This window comes from Anarhichas minor, unplaced genomic scaffold, assembly GCF_050575085.1.
Source record: "Anarhichas minor isolate MPS153535 unplaced genomic scaffold, ASM5057508v1 ptg000062l, whole genome shotgun sequence".
NCBI classification, from domain to species: domain Eukaryota; kingdom Metazoa; phylum Chordata; class Actinopteri; order Perciformes; family Anarhichadidae; genus Anarhichas; species Anarhichas minor.
The window spans coordinates 4,530,598-4,555,581 of record NW_027466508.1 but is presented as its reverse complement, the minus strand read 5'-3'; the positions used below and the strand labels follow the sequence as shown (position 1 = coordinate 4,555,581).

General features: G+C 45.0%; 1 protein-coding gene across 7 annotated transcripts in view; it reads right to left on the bottom strand.

Moving 5' to 3' along the window:
• Window positions 1-24,984, bottom strand: part of LOC142933553 (transcription initiation factor TFIID subunit 4) — a 77,148-nt gene that overhangs the window by 31,315 nt on the left and 20,849 nt on the right. For 5 of the 7 annotated variants that reach the window (XM_076077680.1, XM_076077682.1, XM_076077681.1 and 2 more), the window contains 4 exons: window positions 21,911-22,080; window positions 16,425-16,555; window positions 13,296-13,421; window positions 9,137-9,193 (listed from right to left, as the gene is read on the bottom strand). In XM_076077680.1, the coding sequence (XP_075933795.1) occupies window positions 9,137-9,193; window positions 13,296-13,421; window positions 16,425-16,555; window positions 21,911-22,080 (484 nt within the window). Of the gene's footprint in view, window positions 1-9,136; window positions 9,194-13,295; window positions 13,422-16,424; window positions 16,556-20,315; window positions 20,471-21,910; window positions 22,081-24,984 lie in introns of those variants that run through there. The other 2 variants (XR_012947604.1, XM_076077685.1) reach the window with 2 other exon arrangements.

Below are 24,984 nucleotides of genomic sequence, written 5' to 3'. Positions count from 1 at the left end.
TCAAATGAAAGCTAAATAATGTATTAATACATTAGGGATATTTTCAGTACCGGGCTTTTTTTTTGGGGGGGGGGGGGGGGGGCTTGTTGTTATTTACATGCATAAATTGGGCCGAAAGTGTGCAATTGAAATTGATCCTTTTGGCTCTCACTGTTTATTTTTTTAGTTACCCGTTTCCCTTGAAATTTTTAAAGGTCTATAATAGATCTGTAAAAAATGTCCATCAAGACCTAAATGAGACATTGCGCACAACAAAGACGAGCGCGACTCCCGATGATGCAAAAATGTCCAAAGGACGGCAAGAACGGAGTGAAAAGGAGGATGAGCTGCAGGAGCCATGATGGCCAACCTGCCGTTCTTCATCTCTGCTGTTTTTTAACAAAGGCTTTTCTCTCCATCTTCCCTCCCTCCCTCCCTCCCTCCCTCCTTCCCTCCCGGCCTGAGGGGCTGCTTGCGGCCCCCCAGACGCTTACAGACAGATGTCCTTGGTAGAGCAGAACACGCTCTGCTTGACGTCACGCGCGTGCAGCCACGGGGCTGTGAAGGAAGCTACGGGGCTCTCTGCCCTGCAAAGACCACGGCATAAAAGCCAGACTTTTGAGTTGGTCTGTTTCTCCTCCCCGCTCCCTTTAGAAAAGCTCTGGTCCAACAGCACACAGCAGGGAGCCTCTCAGTGTATATATAGACTTAACATATGCCACTTTTATTCGTGAATGCTTTCTCCCCCCCCACCCTAAAGAGCCGGGGTAGAGCGCATACATTTTAAACAAGGGTGGCTGTCTTAAGCTTCAATCTAATCTCCTATCACGGCTCTAACCTTTTGCACTGCAAGGCTATAGGTCGATCTACCGTGTATAATGGAAAGAGTTAATTGGAGTATGTTGACAAGAATGAAGCTGAATCTTAATGAACACCTAAAAACATTTAAAAAGAACCGGTTATGGTCGATGGCATGGTGAGGCTCCTCAAGAAACATATCGTACTTGTATATTATATAAACCATCCTATATTTTGTTAAAGGTGCTGGTGTAGATGTTAGTTAAATGTATTAAAACTGGGTTGATACACAATACTGCTATGTAAATGTGTTTGTGTTAAAAATGGTCAAAAAATAACCAAAAAACGTTACTTCATTTGTTCTTGGAAACAAAACTGTCTTAATAAAGTGAGACTGCACCATGATTTTAGTTTGATACACAGCCTCAAACTAACTGGTCTATATACACACTAATACAATGTTAAGTTAACACCAATGAGAAGGCAGTGTCATGGAAAGGCTTGGAGAACATCTATCAACTCGTTGGCTTGATTTAGAAAGTTGTGTCTGATGTCAGTGATATAAGAGACACGGGGAGCAGGACAGACGGTTTCAGTACCACTGGACATTGGCATCCCAACAGCTCCCCATAAGTCAGCTTCAATGTCAGGTGGCAGTCAAAACTACTTCTTATCTACTGTAGAGTACGTTCATCTTGGGTGTAATCACAGCAACGCTGGCTCGAGCCCAACCGAGACCTTTATGGCATGTCGTCTCCCCTCATTCACTGCCACCTCTCTTGCAAACAAAAGCAAATTTTGCCCAGAAATTGTACCTTCTAATATCACAAATATAAAATATTAATTTGGGCCGAATGCAGCCTGTTCACATAGACATGAGCAGATGAAAAAATGTACGTCACGCAAGGCCTGAAGCTATGCGAACACACATGTTTTTGTTATGATTTCAACTATTTTTAATAAAACTATAAATCAGACCAAAACCAAAACTAGTAACTCTGTAGGAGAGTTAAATATTTTATTAGTTGTATCCTTGCTAGCAGCATGGCTCTAGGAATGGCAACGTCGGCCTGTTGGTAGTTCCACCACTTTGGTCCCCAATGAAATATCTCATCAGCTGTTGTATGGATTTCCAAGAAATTTTGCATTCACGGTACCCAGAGGATAGACCCTTATGACTTTGACGGTCCCATGACGTTTGCTCTTGCGCCATTGTGAGGGTCACATTTATGATGAAAGGAAATGTCTCGACAACTACTGGATAGGATTGTCATGATGACATTTTGTACACAGACATTCTTGCTCCCCTCAGGATGTTTCGTAACGTTCGTACTTCTGACTTTTCTATCTAGCTCCATCATCATGTCATAATTTCAATGTGTCCAATACTTTTGTTTATGACTAAATGCACACAAAACTAATGACATTCCCATTTGCCTCAACTGTTTATTGCTAATTAGTTACCATGCCAACATGCTAAACAAAGATACTTATATTTCAAATGCCGCTATCTAAAACACACCTTCTTGTGTGTGAGACTCCCTCTGCTTCACGTGTGTGTGTGTGTGTGTGTGTGTGTGTGGACATTTCACGTATGCGTCGTCTGATGCATGTCTTTAATGCGTGGCTCTCATTCACCTGACGCACACATGGCCGACATTACGCGAACATCTGGGAGCTGCGTCTCGAGGCCCTTTCTTCATGTGAAGTGCCTGGCAGTTAGCTTGCCGCGGGGAGAAGCGCCAGTTGCGGTGAACGAATCAGGATTCACTTCTCCATCTGCGCTCAGGCACCACAAAGAGACGGGCTCAGCCCTGACCTGCTAATGTGGGCAAGTCTTTGTTTCGGAACTATGACTTCGTCGACGGAGCTCTGTAATTACATGTGGCAGCGTTCTCTCAAGATCAAATATTGATTCAATATATGATAACCTACAGTATGCATCATGTGTGCATGATGAGTTGTGCTGTGAGCTGTCATGTCTAATTGCCCTAATAGGTATTGAATATATACAGTCTATATTTATGCAATATATAGATTTAAGTCGTATGCATAGAATCTGCACATTACGCCATTTAATGCCACTTGTACCAGTATGTATTGACACTTACAATGACCTTTACTATACTGATCAGATGCAACACTTAAAATAATTTGCGTTTGCACTATTGTGCTGCTACCAAGCTTGTTAAATAACGAGACAATAAATCCGATCATGCGCATTAAAGATGCAAAATAATAATAATAATGTGTTTGAAATTCTGTTTCATCGTTGTCCTTTTGAACGCACACAAATCCCCTTAAATATTCAAGTGAATCTGTTTGTGATTATATTATTTTACCTATGGAGATGAATTCAAAATACATGCACGGGCTAATAGTCTCGGCTCAGAGTGTCCTCTGAAGCTGAGCAGTATGTCAGAAGTGTTTCTAGGGCCAAGGACCAATTATTCAGGGCCCTCGGCCGTCCCTGGAGCTAAGGTCATTATGTGGGTGTCACTATCACGACCCTACGGCTCCTCTTCATCTGCAACTTATTTGCAGGAATTAAACCGCGAAGAGGGGGTGGGGGGGGGACGGGGGACTGTGTGATAAATTTAAAGTGTCCAAAAGACTCGACGCCTTTCCGTTGGAGTAAGTATCATTTTTATAAATAATAACATTTGCGCTGCACATTTTGCCAGGGAACAGTGTTTAACGAAGAAGCCAGAAGTCAGTGTTAAGCAGATTCTGACGGCCTTACACCGGGAGAGAGAGGTGATCATTAAAAATACTGCTTATCTAAGGGGAAATTTCCTACTTTAAATGTTCTCTCGCTTTGTCTCATTCCACGCTGGCGTGCTTCGTCTAGCAGTCTCTTCTCTCTTTCTATCTCTCTCTCTCTCTCTCTCTCTTTCTTTTACATTTAGATTCGCCGCTCGTCACCTTCTATTGATCACGCCTAATTTGCATCCAGGAGAAGATGAGAACTCAGATATTCACACTCCGAGAGAGGGACGATCTCGATGATTTATTCATTTCCAAATCAAAAAAAGAAAGAAAAAAAAAAAGGAGCGAAAAAAGGTAGATGAGAAGGGGAATCTTCATAGGCAGCGGGGCGACTAGCAGGCTCTGAGGCTGGGCTCCTCTTCCCCACGCCGCCCCCGGGCACGTGGTGTGCAAGTCCTCCTAATTAACAAGGTGAATCATGCTGCTGCTCTCTAATTAGCCAACATGACAATCTAATGGAAACATGCAGGCCCGAGCTGGCACACTTAGCATCACCTCGCAGAGACCCCCGGTACTGTCCTTCCCGCGTGAGTTTGGCAAAAAAAAAATGACACTTCAGATTTTTTAAATGGAAAAAAGGTGGAGCGGAGCGGTGGAGAGGGGAGTGTGTTTTAGGGAGAGGTCAGAAGGGGGAAGTCAGCTGGTACGGGTGTGTTTTTTTTTTTTTTTTTCTTCTTCCTCTCCTCCCAGCCTCAGCACGAGCACGGTGTTTGTTGCCTAATTGAAACGTGTCCTGCCTCCCTCTCACTTACATCCCAGGCACAGGAGGCTGGCACCTCGCCACCAGCGTAGCTCAGCACGCCCAATTCCCCCGTCGCTCGAGTCCCAAGGAGTGCTCTGGCGCACAAAGAGAAAAGTGAACCTACAGGCTTGTACAGCGAGGAGATGAGTCGCTATCTCCCTCTGAGGCAAAAAAAAAAAAAGAATCTCCTTTTTTTTGTTGTTTTCCTTCTCATTACAGCACTTTGTAATATTCGAAAACACACAGGAACACCAAAGGTACTTTTAAAGCCCGCTTCTGTTTTTTTTTGTTTTTTTTCATCTCGTAACATGTCTCGAGGTGAAGAAGAACTGAAGTTACTACCGGCAACAAAGCAACAAATAAAAAATAGGGTTACGGTGTGCTATTTAGTAGCCCGCACATCTTTGGGACCCAGAAAACAGACCCGTCTTATGTGATAATTAAATCATCCACATCAACTTTGTATGATCTTTCAAAGAAAAAAAGTACACCTGCTAAAGGAATGCATAACCCAGTTTGTGAGAAGGAAACAGGCATACTGAGGTGTTGCGTATCTGCCCAGAAGACTAGAATACAAAGAATTGGGAAGAGAGAGAGTACGGAGGAGGGTTGCGGGGGCCTTTTTTTTGCCCCGGGGGCCTGCCTGCTTGAGGGGGGGGGGGGGGGGGGGCTGCCTCTTTGAGCAGAGCAGTTTGCGGAGGGCCAGAGGATGAGGGCCTGTGAGCCGGCAGATATTACTGGCCCTAATGAAAAACTAAGGGGCCGCTACATTGTCCTCTGACACACGAAAGCCTCTCCTCTCTGGCTGAAGGGGCTTATTCGGCGTGGGCGGATTCCCATCTCTCCGTGACCTGGTCACTTTGTGGAGGATGCCGGGGCCCAATCAAGAACACACGTTCTTGATTGTGTGTGTGCGTTAAGGTCCCGGCTGAGCAAAGGCTTAACATAAATGAGCATAAACACGGCTCGCTTTGACCACGGTTGTGCATAAGTCACTTGAATATCGTATCGGTCTAATTCGATTCATGGATTCCAACATATATGTTCGTGCTGTACAGCGAGGCAGGAACGAATAACTGTAGGCTTTTAATTGGAGCCACGCAAGGCTCAGAGTTGAGCTGAGGTCGGAATTAATTTCGGTACAGGTTCAAGACATTTCAAGCAGTGCCGGCACGTCGAAACGGGCGAAAGCAAATCCCTCAATGCCCAGAAAGGAAACATGTTTGAGGAAAATAAAGCTTTGAGATTTCCACAACTTGTGGTTTCCCTCGGACAAAAAAAAGGAAGGCCATAGTTTACGACGGTCGGGTCCTTAACAGCTCAGAATTAACAATGCTATACGGTGGACATGCTTTAGCAGCCTCAACGGGCTTTTGGCCAGATTCCGGCCAGGTGTGGTAGCCAATTTGTCTTACCCCCCGACCCTCCATCTTTGCCCCGTCCCTGCTCCGCTCCTCTTCTCCAGTTCACTCGTTTTTCCCCCGTTGTCCAGTTGCGCCTGCAGACGCGGTTGCGATGATGAATCTGTGGCTGCAGTGTGTCTGTGTGTCTGACATCGTGATGTATCTCCACCGGCCTTAACTCCCTCTCTATCTCTCTCTGCCTCTCCCCCCTCAAGTCTCCTTTCCCCCTCCATCTCTTTGTCTCCGTCTCTCTGTCTCCTTCCCTCTCTCACTCTCTATGATTAGGCATCGCCCGGCCTCCTGCCCCGCTGATGGAACAGACAGAACACACAGACTCACGACCGCCGCCGAAGACGACAAACAACAAACAGGAACTGGGCGCCACCATTTGCCCATTGATTTTCACTGGGGGGCATTTTTTTTTAAATAGCCCATCTGACCTTTCGGCCAAATGGTTGTGAATTGAAGGAAACCGGGTCGCTGGACCGTTCTGCCTCTCTCTCACGCAAAAAACAACAACCTCCACCAGCGTCTATCGGACCAGCCTGCTCTGCTGGTGACGAGGCTGTGGGCGAAGCTGCCGGTGCAAATTCACATACGCAATTACTAAGACTAAAATCCTGAAGCCCTTCTAGTGTCAACTGGACAAAAAAAGCATTGTGGTATTTCTGATATCGTAATTAAGTTTATACTAGACCAGGTCCAGAAGACAGACCATGGAATCAATGGTTTTATCCCCTTGGGAGCATGAATCAACTGTGTGACCTTCATTTGCCTGCAATATTGTGAGGTATGCTCTATATTCTGTGTGTCCACGCGTTTGGCCTGAGGCTGGCACCAGCAGAAGGATCATGGATTGACCATAATAACAAGGTTTCATCCGCTGGGGAGCATGAATGTCCCTAGTGAATGTCGTGGCATTCTGCCTATTTTTATATATCGTTTCCAAGTGAACATTTGGGCCTGATTGTTGCACTAAGATGATCAATGACAAGATGACAAAAAAACGTTTGAACACCAAATACAGTATATATATCTATATATCTATATATATAGACTATAGTTCAACCAAATGGATCTCATCCAAACTTGTCCTTATTGTCACCGTCAAAAAAACAAAAGGTGATAATTCCGAGAGAATATGCGCAATGCTAGTGAGTTAACTGAAGCGCACCTATGATGTGGCCCTGTGAGAAGATGCTCCACCGGCGCTCTCTCACCTCTTTTCGTAGAGTTCGTCCTTCCTGTAAGGCTTGAGATGTTGCACGTTGTACATATTGTAAAGCCCTTTGGGGCAAATTTGAGAGTTTGGGCTGTGTAAATTGACTTGACTTGACTAGATATTCAACCTGTGCTTGACCATTCTTACCATTCTCCTTGTTCATGGATTAATATCCGGTCGTACACCTGCCCTTTTTCTGCCCGTTTCGATACTTGGTTCAGGTACGTAACACGCTCTAATTCCATCTCTCCTAAATGATGATTGTTTGGTGGTGGTGGTTATTTTGTGTGTGTGATCAGGGGGGGGGGGCTGGCTCCACTGCCCGAGCTCGGGCTCATTATCCTGATGAAATTTTGCACAGAAGCGTGAGCTGCCGACAGACTCCGCTAGTGACACAAACAGCAAACTCAGGTGATGGAAACCGGAGAGGCACGGGGACTGAGAAACGACGGCCATTAGGCAAAAAAAGAAAGAAAAGAAAGAGGTGAGGGAGGGTGAAAGAGGGGTGTGTGTGTTTGTGTGTGTGTGTGTGTAGGGGAGGGGTCGGGAGTCTTCCTCGCCTCTCTGTAGCGGGAGAAAGCATTACATAAAGTGACGATTTCCAAACTACCTTCTTAAAATTCCAGAAGCAAATGAGAAGCGTGTGCGCGCACGCCGTGTCTCCTCGCGCTAATCTGGCCGCATCCAGATGACGAGCGGACTGCCACTTAACGGGGAGGAGATCCGCTTTGATCACACGGCCCCTGGGGGGGGCCAACCTATCGCGCTGCCTATTACGCTGCCTCATTTGCATATGCGGGGCTTATGGGTAGGCTGAGACGTAGTGCGAATGTTCTAAAACTACAGCAGGGCTCTCTGTTGCTAGAAAGAAAAGAAATGTCCAGGAGAGGTGCGTGTTTGAGAGACGGGAGCGGCGCCAGGTAGCCAGAGGTGAGAGAAGGTCCACTTGTCACTCGAAGGTCACAAGTTCAAAACAGCAGACTGGGGTTAAAAAAGTCCTTGAAAACGTTATACTTCAAACAACAATACTGAGTTGCCCTTGAGCAAGGCATTTGCAGCATGAATGGCCAACATAAACAGATAGTAGCTGCACCGTCAGGTGGTGACATTGTAGAAGTGTGTTAGTGAGAAAAGTGCATACATGCTCAGTAAACTTTACCCGGATGAATAAAAAGGGATATTTTTGAAAAGAGCAACTTAGAAACCACGTCTTTAAGTTCTACATCAACAACAACAACAACAACAGGTGAATGTTTCATCCTCCCGCCTCCTCGCTCTGCTACGGAAGCTCAAGATAATCCTCTTGATCTTCGTCAGCACGGCGAGGACTGAGAGCACGTGAAGTGCTTCACCCAGTGAAGTTACTCCGGAGTAAAACAAAGGGCAAAAAATAAATAAATCAAACGCAAACTTCAGCTGTGACAGAACTGCTGCGTAAACAACATTAACCAACCACTAACAGGAGAGCGGTCTACTTTCTGGGGTCCGCTGGGAATTCCACCATGTACAGAACCTGCACTTAAAGTAAGGAGGATACGGTGGCGCACCACTTTGGTAAAACAACCTCCCAATTTGGAACGCGACGTGTTCTGCCTCGACCGCTTTACTCAAAGAGGGGAAACAGCTCTTTTTATTCCTTTGAGGTAGTAAAAGTTAATGTGGAGCGTGAATCGGTACGTCTGCCGACGAACACTCGTTCACTTTGCTTTTTATGGCCTCGTTGAGCTAATGTTGCAAATTTGACTCTTTTACCAAAGAGACGTAAAAGAACAGGGTTTTTAGAAGTCACAAGAAGTAAGTAAAGACAGATATTGTACAACAAAATAGCATTGACAAATATGTTTAACAAAAAGGGTTAGGGTGAAGAATAAACCTGCAAAGGCTTCTACATTCACCACTGAATATCTGTCCACTGACCGTGTTCATTGACCAAAAACAGGAGGAGCTCAATGAGTCAAAAATTCAAATGGGTGCGAGATGAAGAAGCTGAGACGGACGAAGAAAAGAAAATAAGTTTAGGGGGGGTGGGCGTATGAAGTGGAGGGTGTCTTTTGCGCACAGAAAATCGCTCGGGCATCAATCGGCGCAAGTGATTCCTCAAACTTCTTTTTTTAAGTCCGACTTTACATGGCATTACATATGTGTAGCGATGCATGAAAAATGTATGTAAGGGGGTCGGGAGGGGGGGAAATGTCAAGGGTAATGATCTCCGCGGCAGCTTACCTCCTTGGCTTTCTGTTTCAGTCGAGCTTGCTCTGGGTCCTCTTGCCTGGAGCGACTCTGAGGAGTAAATGAAAGAAAGAGAGGGGGGGGGACACAGGTTAACAGCTGTTTTTTAAAAAGGAGCCCACATCCCCCTTCCTTCGCCGTTTCATCTGTTGCTGCTGCTGCGGCAAAAAATAGTGCAAAACGGGGACAGGATACGGAGGTGTCAAGGACATCGTATTTGAATTCAGAGAAGTGCAATGGAGCGCCTTCCCCCGGGGGGGCGATGGCCTTTAAACCCCGCTCCAAATCCATCCCTAAATAAGCCGCTGGAGGGGGATTCTAATCAAAAGAGGTTATTAAAAATTCTGCAGGAGCCAGCACACTCACACACACACACACAGGGCAAAGGATGTTGGTGAGTATCAGTGGCAGCGTATGTGTGCGTGCGTGTGTCACTGTGTGGCTATCTGTCGCTGTGCGTGTGTGTGTGTGTGTGTGTGTGTGTGTGAGTGTGTGTGCGTGTCCCTGGCGTAACAACACAGCACTTCTATTTTAATCAGCAGCCGAGATCTGGGCGAAAGTGCTTGTCCCTGGGAATCCTTCACCACGCGGCCAAATGTACACGTACGGCTGACCACTGCGGGCGGTGCGGTAGAATATGGTACTGCACGCTAACTGATGTTTACTTTGTTTGGAGGCGGGTGTGGTGGAGGGGGGGATTGGGTGTGGGGTCTGGATATAATCTGTGTCATTTAGGTCAGGTCCACGAATAACCGTTGACATTTTAGGTGCAATTATATACTTCCCTTATTGTCCAGTATGTTTAATTGTCTTTTTCTAATCCACTGGCACATTTCAGAAGCTATATTATGTAAGCAGACGTCGAAGACAAAACAATAATTAGATATATTTTACGGTACATGTATTAATATCTATTCCGATGCTAAATCAATCAAAATGCGAGTGCGGGCCAGGCCTCCCCCCCTTTCCTCTCCTCATAGCCTTCCTGCTAATTGGCTTTAAATATATCAGGCGGTTCACGTACTGGCCGGTATCGCAAGTAAGACTAATGCATTTGCCCTCCGGTCGGACCGGAGCATCCCCCAAAGACTTGAGTCATATTCTAAGTGGACGGCGCAGAGTGGAGGGGAGGGCTTGTTGTGAGGAGGAGGAGGAGGAGGAGGAGGAGAGGGGATTATTTCAGCGGGGCTTCTTGTTCAGGAGGTCAAATTAGCGGGCACTCGAGCAGGAGGGAGGCAGGCGGGGTGGGGGTGCAGATGGACTGTTTACAAAGGGCAGCGGTGCCACTGGCGTGCTTTACATCTCCTCTGTCAGCTGCCCTGGTTTCCACACTTACAGGAGAGAGAGCGGATGGAGAGACGAGGAGCGGGTGCTGGACGCTTACGTTGGGTTTTTGGAAAGAAAAAACGAACAAAACTCCAATACAGCGTTTTACAGTATACGACCGATCTGTGATGTCGATCATATTCCACAAGCAATTTTGACAAGTTTCACTTCGTTGCCTATTAGACTCTTTTTTTTTTTAAAGGCCCCCACAGGGTGTATTTGTTTCTTTTAGCTGTGCGGTTGTGTGTGGAAAGTTAATATTCTGTCAATATATTCTCCCAAATGGGAGAAGCTTCTATTCCGATCGCTCCTCGTACAGCAGTCACTGCCACGTTTATTTATCATCGTGGTTTTCTCTCGTTTGCGTTAACATTTTTACTGAGAGTGGAAGACACAAATATCCACCAAATAGCTAAAAATCAATAGCAAGCGGTGCTTTACACCTGTTTTTTTTTCTTTTTTTCTTTAAATAGGATAGTAGTGTGTGAGAGAAAAAGCTAGACGAGCCACTAATGCAATGTGTTGTCTGGCTTCATAACATCATGGAGTTTTGAGGTTTATGATGTGTTCAGTGATGGATGTCTCCCTCTATATACTGGTCTTCAATGGAGAGTGAGAATAAAAAACCTCTTTTGACCTTTAAAAAGTCTTTTAAAAGGACAAAATGCCAAAGAAATACATTTATGGTTTGACACTTATCATTGTGAATAAGAAAAATATATAAAGGATAATAAGTAAAGTAATCATTCTGTTACATTGACCGATAAATATACTTGTGTCCACACAGAAACACTCGTGTCTAAGTGTGTAATATTTTGTACAATGTTATAGAAAAAAAAAAAAAGAAGAAGAAAGATTTGCTCTCTAAACTTCTGCTCGAACTGAAACGCCATGGCAACGGGCGCCAAAAAAAAACCCGCGGACACGGCTCAGAGGTGAAGTCAAACTCTCCTCACCGATGCTCGCGCAGTCCAGAGAGCCCCGGGGCGAGCCCTTCCAACAGGAACTTGGCCAAATCTGCAGAAGCTCCCCACTAAACCGGTTAATGAAGAGAACTGCTCGCAGTAGAACTGAACACACGACGTCACTACTCGTTTTCTTAACAACACACTTCACACAGTGGCCTTTTTCCTGCTGAGGCAATGTCTTTTTTTTTTTTTTAACATTTTTTACAGACAGGTCGTGAGGTTTGGTGGCCGGCGTTCATCAACCAGAGGATTTTCTAATATCCTGGACCGGAGCGTAATAATGCAATTAGGACGGTGAGGTGTGCTGCAATGAGAATCTTTACTGTGGGACATTTGCTCCATTCAAAATTAATTAAATTAACCTAGCTTTCTGCTAATGTCGCACCGCCGGGCATTTTCATTTGCCAAAGATTCTCTCTCTCTCTCTCTATCTTTTTTTTTTTTTTTTTTTTTTAGGTCAGTGGTGATCTTTTTATATTTGAAGACTTTTTTTATTTCTTTTTTTTACTGATAAACAGACGAATAGTTTGACCGATAATAATTCAAGGTCCCTGTTGGAAATAAGTATAGTTTTGAATACTTTCTTGCAAAGTTAGTGCAGTTATTTCTGTTCTATTTTATTGTGTCATGATGCTTTGTGCAACACTTATCGATCTATCAGCTGAAAGAGACACTCTGCAGCAATTTGTAGTGTTTTTTTCAAAGGACAGAAGGTCACTTCAGAGTTTGTCCTTCAATAAAAGGACATTAAATAAACTAAACCAACTGCACTTATTCCTAAAGGACTATACCAGATAAAAACCACACCATAATCGTTACAAACCCCTTTGACTTTACATTACTGCTGATCATTTAAAAAAAACAAATGTTTTTCACAGTGCAAGCAATTGAATTGTATTTGCTCTGTGGAGTTACGTGTCACCACTTCTTCACCTACCGAAGGCCTCGTGCAACAGCTAATCCAAACGTGTGTGTCGATTAATACGGGATGTGAATCCTTGCTCTATTATTCCAGGTGGCTTGAATTATTCTCTGCTTTGGCAGCGATGGAGGTCTTAGTGACTGGTAACTGGTGAACTGTTGGCTGACGATGAGATGGCCCGTAGTTAGGACTGTGTTTGAAGCCCTCTCGGTGTCACAGCTGTGATGAAGTGCACTCTACTCCGTCCAAAGGCCAGAAACCAAAGTAGTGCGAATGATGCATCTGTATATATATATATATATATATATATTTAGTTGATTATATAATTGTTTTATATATATATATATATGTATATATAAAGTTGATTACAACTTTAAGCAATAAGACTTATTATGATTTCCTTTCCTGAAAAAGAAAAGAAAAATCTTTGATTTTTGCGAGATCTTTGATACTCAACGGTTATCTCTGTCGTATATATTTGTGCTGTGTCTGAAGACGAGCCCTGCATCAAGCAGTGGATTCAGCATTATGAGGCTTTTATTTTGACACCGGACATGACACCGGACGTTCAGGGCAACACATGTAGTTGTGTACGAACGGGGATGATGGAAGGAAAAACATGCTGGCTCCTCCTGACGCTCTGCACTCTTTTAAACTGATGCTCTGTTTCACCTGAGCTGTCAAGGCTTGTGATAGACGGGTGTTGTGCAGCTTGGACACGGGTGTGTGTGTGTGTGAGGGTTGTGTGGTGTACGCGCTGAGGAAGAGCCGGGACAGAGGAGCCCTGGGGTCGGGAGCCTGGGAGGACGCAGTGAGGTCACTTCATCCACTGGTGTCACACTCTAATTCATCTGTCAGAGCTTCATGCACACACACACACACACACACACACACACACAAACAGACGCAGTAGGATGGTGAGGTGACAACAACTTACTTTCGCGGCTTTCAACAGGATCTCCCTCTCCTGCTCGTCCTTCCTCTGCTTCTCCATTCTCTCCAGCTGCTCGAAGAAGCGCAGCTGAGAGCGAACGTCTGCCGACTGCTCGTAGCACTCGTCGTCCTGACAAGGAGATGGAGAGGAAATCAGTTGGGGAAAAAAAAATTAAATAGGCACGGGGCCCATTCAGCGGCTGCTTTCTCAGTCCTCAGTCCATCGATCCGTGATTGATTATCTTGCAACACAGTAATGATTGTCACGCATTAAAAGGGCTCTAACAACATTTTGAACAGTTGCACAGAACAGTAGATGAATAATATGTTTGGATTCCAGAGTCATGTAACTAATGATTATTTTCATCATGTATGTCATTGCTCTGTTTGACTTAATTATTTAGTGTTAGAAAACTGTCAATAGCACAATCTGGCTAAGCCCAGTGTGGCTTCTTCAAATGTACTTCTTTTGTACGGCAAACAGCCCTCAGCCCAAAGAGACTTGACTTAAAAAAAAGCAGCAAATCACAACATCAAGAAGAAAAAAGAATTAGTAGTAAAATTGTTTCTGATCAACTTTCTGTCGAATGACTGAAAGTTTCAGCACTTATTCCACAGGGACAATACATGGAGACACAGGAGGCCCGACATGAGTTAGAGAGCAAATTGGCGAAAAGAAGTTGTACAAAATGTATGTGCTCACAATTAAGCGTGCAGAGAATATACTACATAGGTCAGTCCTCTATATAAGCCAAAGTTATGCTATGCAGGAATTTCCTAAAAAATAAACTAGCTCTTCATCGTCCCTTCTGTATCTGCAGAGACCCTGCCCCTCTGCCTGGATTTCCTCTCTTCTTCTTATGTTGCTGTGTTTCGGATGCTCCTGGCCGTCTATTAAAAAAAACAACATAGCGACCAGGTGCCAGATCGTAAACACGTATCCAAGAGGAAGCTGCGAACATGGCGGGCACGGTGTTGAAAAATAAAAGAAGGCAAATATAGCGAGGCGAAACAGCAAGCGGACAAAACCCGTTCCAAAACTTGTCCCCAGCTCTAACTAACACATGTGAGAAGTGCTGTCTTTTTTCATCATTTTTTTACTTGAAGTTTGTAATTTGTTGTTGTCGTAAAAATGAAAGAGACTTTTTTCTGAAACACTTTGTCCAGGTGTTTACATTGACTTGCAATTGTGGTGGAAGTTCTTCTCTGCATCCTTTGCCAATGCGTGAGTCGTACCGCTCTCAATCAAGAAAAGATTGACTTCCATCACAATTAAATTCTAGAAGTACAATCATAAATATGGTAATGAAGGAGTCTGGTATGCCCTGCTCATGAGCATAAAAATACCCTCATCGTTAACTGCACAGGACACAGCTCATCTGGGACGTCAGCGGTCTGCTCACAGATGTGAACACACACACACTAACTTTTTGTCTATTTAAAGAAGACGAATGTTCTTTGCATATGGCGCCGTCGCCCTCCCACTTGGGAAAAGGAAAGGCAGGTGCGGAAAAAAAACAACACAACTTTTGTAGGTCATCAAAAGTTAATAGGACAATGGCTTGTATTTCACATGTCTGTGTGTCACCTATGCAGCTTTCTACATCCCTCTCTATTCCATCTGTGTGTGTGTGTGTGTCAGGTCTGTGTGTGGATGAGAGGAGCTGGGTGGCACAGAGCACAAAGACACATCAGAGGAGGCTCATCGCCTCCCCCCCGACTCTTTCTCTCTCTCCTCTTTGTTGCAGCGCTGAGCCTGCACTCTTGCCGTAGCTCCTGCCGCCGCCATCGAAGCCCGGTTGCTCTTTTAAGGCCGCTTTGTGTGTCTTTTGGTCTTTTCCCTTTTTCTTTTTTTTCCGCTGATGTCAACAGAGTGGCTTCACAGAGCTCCGTGTCTCTCTCTCTCTCACACACACACACACATATACACACACCTCATTTTCAAAACCACAAAAAAGGGAAAAGAACGAACGCACAGAAGAAGAAGAAGAAGAAGCGCCAAACAAGATGGGGACAGCTGTAGTGCTGCTCTTCCTCCCTCCTCCTCTTCCTCCATTCTCGGTGTCAGGAGAAAATAAAACACATTTTCAAAGTTTCCCCCCCACTTCGCCGAGATTCAGGCTAGCAGTCGGGTTGGGTTTTGCGCTTTAATGTACACCAATTAAATGCGGTTGTAGAGCTGCATTCAAGGGCTACGGGAGATAGAGTCACTAGTAACGGGAAAAGTACCCAGGACGTGCGCTTGGAAGTTCTTTTGTACCTCAAGTTTTGGCTGACTGACTCTTGTTTATCAACTTAAAAGGTAAAAAATAAAAATAAAAAAGGCTTCTCATATTAACTTTTATGTGTTTATGTTAGTGGTACACTTGCATTTTGAGTTTACGTGCGAGACAGATAAAAGTGCGTTTGTGTGCATGGCACTGCGTGTCTGTTGTGTGGGAGTGTTGGGAGCGTACCAGCCCATATTCAAGTTTGTGTGTTTAAGAGCATGTGTGTGTGTGTGTGTGTGTGTGTGCTCGAATGTCCTGATAAAGTTTCTTTCCAAACTCCAGTGAGTATTCTGTATGACGATGTTGCTACAAACATAAATATATACTTATCAATAGTCAGTGTATTACCTACAGTAGATGGGGGGTCGGCCTGCCCCCATTTTGGGCAAACGGACAGGAGAACCAGCACAGAAGATAAACAATGTACTGCTTTTGACTGCCACGTTCGCCTATGACAGTCACACAATGACACAACCACCAACCCTGCAATTAATGAGCCACAGCCGCCCGAAGTAGCACATGCAGCAGGGAGGAAGGGATGCCGATTGGCTACAGTGAGTGCAACGCCGGTAATTGAGGGTAGTGAGGTTTCTCTAAAACACTGTATAAGCTTCCACTTCGTCCTGCCCACCTGCCCGCTGCCTTTGAATTTACACTCAGGATTACAGGTTGAATATTTTAATTTCTCCCAGTGTCAACTGCACCTTAACAAGTAGGCTAAGCAGCTTTAAAACATGTGGCAGAGAATGGGAAAGTTGACTTATCTGGTGTGCGGCAAAATAAAAAAAAAGCTTGAATAAGAAATAAAAGAATGCACTTGATGACATCTCTACTTTGTGTGTGTGTGGTTGCATTGTTCCCACCTTACAGGAGTCCAGTCGGTGCTGTGCGATGGTAGAAACCTTTTCTACCACGGTTCGAAGTCGCGACTGCGCTGCGTGTGAGATGAACGTCACCGCCTCCATTGGGACCTCTGTGACTCCGAACTTCTTGGCTGTGAAGGACACACACATTGAGGACGAGACGAAACGTTTGCGATCAGTACCTCCTTATTAATATCACTTCAATACCCACAATCGGGTACAGTTAGTACTTTTGCTTCTCATAATCAAAACCCCATTCGCCTCACTGATTCCGTTGCAGTTGAAATGTTGATCCTCCACTTTACCATCCGGGAGTTTTATAACACGGCCTTTATTCATTTAATTTACAAAAGGGATAAACAGGTTTAAAACTGATTGTTTTATCATCACTACACTCGCTTCCACGACTCGCCATTTCGAGAAAAACAACAGCTAAGCAGGTAGAAGGTAATTGTTTCGCTACGAGCGCGCACACACACACACACATAACATCCCATAAAAACACACCAACAGAAGATTGCAACTTTGATTCTCCGCACACACACACATCTACTGTACTCGCACAGATAAACTGTCTGGATTAGTACGTGCAATTAACTCCCAGAAATAGGACTCATCGCACAGAAAAGTTAATTTGTTTCACAGTCTTAGCGCAAATTCCAGAGTGGCTTTACTAGCTGAGCTCCTTCGAGTGTGTAAACGACATTGCCCATCTCTTTTTCACAGGAGAAGGATAATTTAGTTTCCTTGGAGCAAAACTCATCTGAAGTCATAACAAAAGAGAGGAGGACAGACTTTGGTGGGGTTACTATCTGTTTCCAACTTCCTTTTAAATTATTCCATTACCATAATTTTCTCTCTGGCACCCTTTTAAGTAAACCACACCAATTATTTAAATCAGCCGAACAATACATATACTCCTCATCCGCTGGAGCTTTGAAATAGGATGGAGGGAGCCCTGTTAGCCTTATAATTACAGGGGCAATACATGTGGCAATGTCACAAGGTCAACGCAAAACACTAATGGGCTTCTGCTTCCTGAAAAATAAGATCTTTCAGGGACATTAATATTTCATAGAAAGTTTAAGAGACTTAGCCAGAGAGCCACATTACTGTGAGCAAAACACACATTCTTGGACTTGTACTGAAACAAATCGCTGTTATTCACCTAGAAAAAAAACGGCCTAGAAACAGACTAATGAACTAAAACGCTTTGATATTTTGCTTAATTTCTACAACACAGAAAAGATAACAGGAATAACATGAACCAAAGATTGTAGCATCTCCAGTTGGGTGGAAATATGTGTAATTTTTAACCATGCAAGCTATATGGCTCTAGGCACGGCAACGTCAGTCGGTCTGTCCGCCGCTTTGGTTTCAGACTGAACAATCTCAGCAGTTATCGGAGGGAACGTCATGAGATTTGGTGCAGATATCCACGGTTCCCAGAAAATGCATCTTAAGAAATTTGTTATTATTTTTTGGACCTGATGGCGGCGCGAGGTTAAAAGACGTCTCTACCAAATTCAGGTAAAAAAAAAAATGTGTCCAATACAATGGTTTATGACCAAATACTTGCAAAAGTAGTTACATCCATCAGCCTAAACTGTACTTTGTGTTTAATGCTTATTAGTAAATGTTAAGGTGTAAACACACTAAACTAAGATGGTCAACATGTTATACATTATACCTGCTAAACATTAGCCTGTTAGCGTTGGAGTAAGCATTTCACTCAAAGTACAGACTCACAGAGCTACTAGTGCGGCTCCTTGTATGTTTGAGATCTGTCACTATCTTTATAGACCCGTTCACAGCTGACGTCATGATTACTTTCATGCCAACGTTACACTGGTTAAAGAAAATGAGCCCAGCAGTAGGCTGGTGGCCAGTGGCAGTGCTGGGTCTATGGTCCCTCTGTCCCACTTCTAGCCGCTAGGAGACTTCTTCACCGGGAGGAGAGCAGACGGGAGCTCTGGAGACTCGCTAACGTATTTCGTGGGTGGAGCGTAGGTGGTGGCATTAATTAATGCAGGCTGGCAAGTTTTGTTGGCTTGTTTTTTATAATGGCTGAAGAAAAGAGAATTTCTCTCAATATGTACAGTCGAGTGACTGTACATATTGAGAGAAATTCTTTCCGGGACCGCAAGTGTTACCGGGAACCATATTAGCCGACCCCTACCCATTGGCAGACTACTTCACCAGGAGGAGAGCAGGCTGGTAAGTTAGCTGGCTAGCTTGCCCATCTCCAGAGCTAGCGTTAGTTAGCCAGTTAGCTAGCCAGTTAGCTAGCTAACTAACCAGCCATCCCCTGCGGAGCTCCCATCTGCTCCCCTCTCCTTGTAGGGGGTCAGCTAATATGATTCCCGGTAACACTTGCGGTTCCGGAAAGTGAGTGACTGTACATATTGAGAGAAACTTTCTTTTCTTCAGCCATTATAAAAAATAAGCCTTCAAAACTTGCCAGCCTGCGTTAATTAATGCCAATTAATGCGTTAATTAATGCCCACAAAATATGTCAGTTTTACTGGCAGAAAAAGGGGTCAATGGTTTTCCTTTTAAGGAATATAAAGACACAAAGATGGCGTTAAACTTGCAGAAAGAGCTCACCCAGGCAGTGCATTTTCACTGTTTGTGTGCATGTGTGCAACGCATCCGTATACTCACACACACACACAACAACGTATGGAAACATGCCCATCTGCTATCTGCATGCATCCGCTGCTTTTTACACGTGCAGTTGCAGAGCTTTCTGTGGTAAGACTTATTACAGGGTATCAGTGCGATATATCAAGTAGGAGCTATGTAAACCACGAATTATAACCATCATAGGTCTTATTGTGTGTCATGCGCTCTTGTTAGATAACACTACTGCAGCTGTCTGCTCGTCACTTTCAACACAACAGACAGCATCGAGAAATCCAATGGAGAGACACAATCTGCATGGAGGCCTGGTAACTTGAATATTTATATAGTATAGAACTGAATGGTATCCATGGCAACAAGGGTCCCCCTGAAAAGTAGCTGGCAGTGAACATGGAAAAGGTCCTGAGTGACCCAACTACACTAGTTTGTATCTATAATACCTGCAAACTATTCTTTTTTTTTTTCTCTGCCCACGGATATATAATAACCCAAGATCCTCCCGAGATACTTGAAGTCCTCTCGGGGCAGCTGAGTAGCTGATAGACTCGCATGTGCTGATCGGGATAAACTCAGCACAAAATAATTTCGACTGCACATCAGGGGTCAAGATCCAGTGCAGCCACAAATAGCAGCGATGCCATGGCACCAAGTTATATCCGTGTTACAGTTCGCATCCATTTTAAATATGATGCACAGTTTTTTGTTTAGAACATTTTAGAACATAGAGGGAACAAATGACTCCCAAAAGCAAACACTGGAAACCACACTTCCATAGCCGAGGTGAAATTAAACTTATTAAAGATTAACGAAACACACACAGACCTTATTAACAAACTCTAATGACCCCATGATGCTCAGTGATAGGGTCAAATGTAAGTGCAGTGTTTTGTGATCTGGAGTGAATTTCACATTGTGACCACGGAAGACCAGGTTTGATAATCTCCTTTCTAGGACTCTGACATAGCCTCAGTTTGATTCCTCCTCCAGTCCCCCTTTCTTAAAAATAGTGCGCAGCAAACTTTTGCCAACGCAAGGGCAACATTCCTGACACCCATGCACAACATCTAGAGACTTTTGATGCTCTACATTTACTGTGTTTTTATTGAAGAATTTCTGATGCCAAGAGATATTGGAGCTCATGTCTTACAATTAGAATGCTAACATGTTTGTGTTGACCAGTGTTTTATGCAATAAGCCCACACATGCATGTCTGTGCACGAGAGTGTGTGTGTGTGTGTGTGTGTGGACCTTAAAAGTCTCAGTGGACTATGATTACTTGGAGAGCTCCAGCTGTGCTTGTGTTCTGGTTCCTGATCTGGGGAGGGGTGGAGTGCTTTTTCGCAGCTTCAGAAACGCTACAGCCTCCCCCCCCCCCCCCCATGCCCAGCAGCTCAAGGACCAGCCTGAAGAGATATGAGGAGGGGAGGGAGAGAGAGGTTTCTGGAGAGGTGACACTTGGTCTGTGTTGGGGGGTGGGGACAAATAAAAGAGAGGACAAGAGACATGGAGAGACACAAGGAGGAAAATAAAGAAGGGGACGGAAACTAACATCCTCTCCTGGAATCAGGATTTTTTTTAGAAGAAATTAAATGAAGTGGTAGAAAAAAATGGGGAATGCAGTAGTAAATGAAGAGGCAGAGCAGAGTGGAACTTGGTGCTTGTACACAGGAGAGTGGTGCAGCCGAGGCTCTTCTGATTGAGCGGAGCTGGCAGGCCCGAGGAGCCTCCCTCGGACTGCTGTCAGCTGAGAGCGCAGAGAGGCCAATCACTGACACAACAAAGCTGCACAAGTGCCACTTCCCCAGCAGGGGGCACCCTAGCCTCCTGCCCCTGTATCATGCTGCGTTCCCCCCCCCACTGGAAAGATTTATATTTTTAAACAACCCCTCAGCCCCAAAGGTGACGGGGATAACAACCACGCCAAGAGTCCACGTAAGGAAACATGACCTGCGGGGTTCCGTTGCCACACTACAGATACTTTAATTGAGATAAAACAAGACGAGGGCGCCAGACTGCCCGTCACGTGGAATTATGCTGTGTGTTTTTTGATCCGATGCACAGGAGCGAGATGCTAGGCTCTGTTTTTACTTCGAGTACTAACGCTCAGTATATATTTTCACAGGTTTCACCGTGTGGCGGGAGTCTGAAGTGTATCCCAATCAATAAGATTGACTGCCGGTGCCAAAAAAAGAGGTAACGACGACACTATCACTCTGGTGTGATGCTGCAAACCAACCAAGACCCCTCCGCCTGTATCGATTAGCACGCGCAACGCCGTCTGCCTTCGGAGTGTCAAGATCCACTACAAGAAGAGAGAAAGAATCAAAATCCCACTGCCAAGTCTTATTCCTCTAAACTCTGTTCCTTTAGTCCAGAGGACAATCTGACAGCCAGCCTTCAAAAGACAAACCCATAAAGTATTTATGTGTGTGCCTGGGGTCCAGTGAGTTCAGACAGCCACTGAAGAATTCATTAAAGGAGGTGAAAGAATTGTTAAGTGTATCAAATTGAAGCCGAGGCCAAACAAGAAAAGGCTCAGACTGAAGCGCTGAAGGAGAGAAAAATCAAAAACTGTCTTTAGTGATGACACTATAAATACAGAAACAACACGCAACACGTTCCTCACGCAGAAAGACAACAGTCAGGGATTTCATCACTAGTACCGCCTGGATCTTCAGCTTTGGATTGTTGTCTGAGAGTGGAGGCGTAGAGGTACATGTTCTTTTGCTGCTACAACCACCGCTTTACATCTGAGAGGCTAACGTTCTCCAACCGCAGCAAAGAACGTTTAAGAGTTAAAAAGGTTTATGAGTCTCGACGTTGCCGGGGCGCACCCGCCTTACCCGTTTCCAGAATTCGTCGATGGAGCAGGCCCGGATGGAGAAAGGCCTCATCTTTGCACGAGCGGATGTGCGTTCCCACTAGCTCAGAGTTGGTGGCGAGTATTCTCGCGCTCTCCTCGTTCAGGTTCACCCCGGCCATGGAGGCCACGTCGTTGATGTCGTCATCGTCCCTGCAACATGAGAGATGGTAGATTAGCCAAATACATACGATGCAACTCAATCCTCTCCTCCGCAATGGTATTAAGTGATGCGTTGGTCGTGAGGACTCAATGATATTGGCACTAGAATTACCATCTCGCAGTTGTGTGCGCCCACCAACCATCCGTCCCAATTGTTCATCATTTTATCCTATTGGACGTTTGTGAGAAATTGTCACAATTAGCATCCAAATTCTTGAGTCACGGTGACCTTTGACCACCAAATTCTAATCAGTTCTTCGTTGAGTCCTTGAGGTGGACATTTGTGCCAAACGTCCTTCGAGGCTTTGCTGAGATATTTCGTTCGCGAGAATGGGACAGATGCGAGGCCATAGTAGCCGTGTTTCCAGTCACGTGTTTTATATGAGCATTTTGAAGTATCGCACAGTTCCATACAACTTCCTCAATTTGCTCAATAAAGTTTTACGTTCCCTTGAGACGCTTTTTTGCTTTCGTCGAAAAAGAGTTAGAGCGTTAAATGGGATGCCGAACTGACCAGTAAAATCTGACGTAGTGGACATTTGACTCACTTGGCTGATCAGCTTCTGCTGTCGCCGTCTTCTCGAATATTCCAAAATCATGCCAATGCTTGTATTCTCAATCTAAAACATGGCCAACACTAGCTGACATGAAAGTACAATTAACACTTGTCCAACTGAAAACAAATTCCTGAAGACGTCTCTCCATTTTTCTCTCGTTGATTGTTTTGCTTCCGGTTCGCAACCTCTACTCCTTGTACTCGGTTTACTGCCGGATTACTGCCATGCGTAGCCTGCAGCACCAACGTCTGACCAAACTACTTGTAGCCAAGTTTATTCACTCCAAACCATTTGATGGAAACAAACCTAATTCACATTTCTGTTCTTTGCAACATTTCAAAAGTTCGCTTAAAGTTTGCTTGATAAGTGAATGGAAACACTGCTAGTGTCGTTGACCTTTGACCGAAATCGAAACAGTTCATCCTTGAGTCCAAGTGGAAGTTTGTGCCAAATTTAAAGAAAATTCTGTGATTAGAACATACGTACGTACTGACAGACAACCTGAGAACATAATGCCAGTATTGCATTCTGGCGATTTGATGCCTTCTATCTGGTTCTGATTACAGATTTTAAAGTTTTAACATATCTTGTTGCAGAAGAAACACTAAAATAGACTTGCAGCAGAGGTACAAGGTAGTTCAGAGTGAACTAAAGTCAGTGTAGGTCGCACACTGATTTGGGCGCCCGGCTAGCGCTGAGGAAAGGCCCCTTTGGGAAGCTGTCTTTAGGGATCTTGTCCTTGTCGCAGCATTACTGACTCCTACTGGCTGGTCTGTCTGCGCTGTCTCCTTCTGTCTACACCCTTCACTGTTGGGAGAAACATGCTTTGGGCTGTAGTGCAGGGGGTCATGACAAAATGTAAGAAAAAAAAATTAAAAAGAACTCAGCTTGGGCGCGGAGGAACAGCCTCGTAAACAAACCCTTAATATCAGTATTCATGTCTTAACGTTATCAACATATGCTCCTGCTTTTATTCATGAATATTTCCTTGGCTGACAGCACGCATTGGTTTTGTTACAGAGGGCTGTGCACTGGTCTTAATGGCACAGGTTTCCCATTGCGGGGTCTATTTGTGTCGGCGCTCTGCGAGGCGGGGAGATGAAGAGCGTTTGGACGGAGCTAAGGATGCTCCTGAGGATTGGCGCAGAGCCGTGATGAATCTGGCCAAGTGCTAATGTCAACAAACTCTATTTGCACACCGCTTTCCTCACCATTTTTCTTTGATGCACCGGTCATTTCTCACAGGCATAAAGCCGATTTCACAGTGTTTACATGTTACTTCACATTAGCAGAGACGTGGAAGAAGCCATAAACGAGGTCCTCGCATCCTTCAAAAGGCTGCGACTCTCTTTGGGAGTTGTCGTCGAGACAAATCCCCCCCCCCCCCCCCACACACACACACACACACACACACACAATTACAGCACTTGGCAGGTAGTTATTGTGATTCTGGCCTGAATTAAGCCGAGCGGGGGCATGTTGTGCTTACGGGACTGGCCCAGAGCGAGCAGCGGTGCCTCTGAGTGGCTCTGACGGACGGGAACAAAGAACCGCAGAACACACACAGAGTGGCCCCTCTAAGCACTCACCGGCTCACCTCCACAGTCATTTGCGTCCGATGCCACCGCTGTCAGTTGCGACAGAGCTCGTCGCGTGCGCCTCTGCACTTTTTGTGTGTGTGTGTGTGCGCAGCGCAGGGGGGGGGGGCACCGAGTTCTTTCGGGCTCCCGAGCGTGGGCACGCTCCACCCCGCTACGCCCCCTACCGCTCCCTGGGTGCCGGCCGCGGAGAGCAGATATGAAACTTGACACCACGGCAGGAGGTTGACAAAGACGATTAGAGCATCTCCCTGAACCCCACACACCTCTAACTTCTCCCCTCTCTCTCCCTCCTCTGCTGCGGTCTAATTACGCCCTCACAGAGAGGATCTACATAACGACACAGGCAGGGATACAGAGGATTATACCCTGTGCTGCACCTCAGTCCGTGCACCCCTTCTTCATCACGTCCTCGTGGATAACTTGGCCTGTCCTGAAAAGGAACACGCCCGAGGCCATGCTCAGTCTGGTTAAGAAGAAACGTCGCTACCTCCATGGCTTTAAACCATGATGACCGTATCAGTTACTTTTCACATGTTAAGAAATGGTGACAACAACAAAAAAACACATTTGTGGAGAAATGTGCAATTATGGTAGATGAAAATGCTTTGCAACATATATATCTGTTGAACGAATCGCACCTTGAAGCAAAGCTGAGCACGGCAGCTAGAATGCTGAGGCTGACGGGAGACAACACAACAGGTTAGATTAGATTATTTCCTTAAAATAGGTTGTGGGCC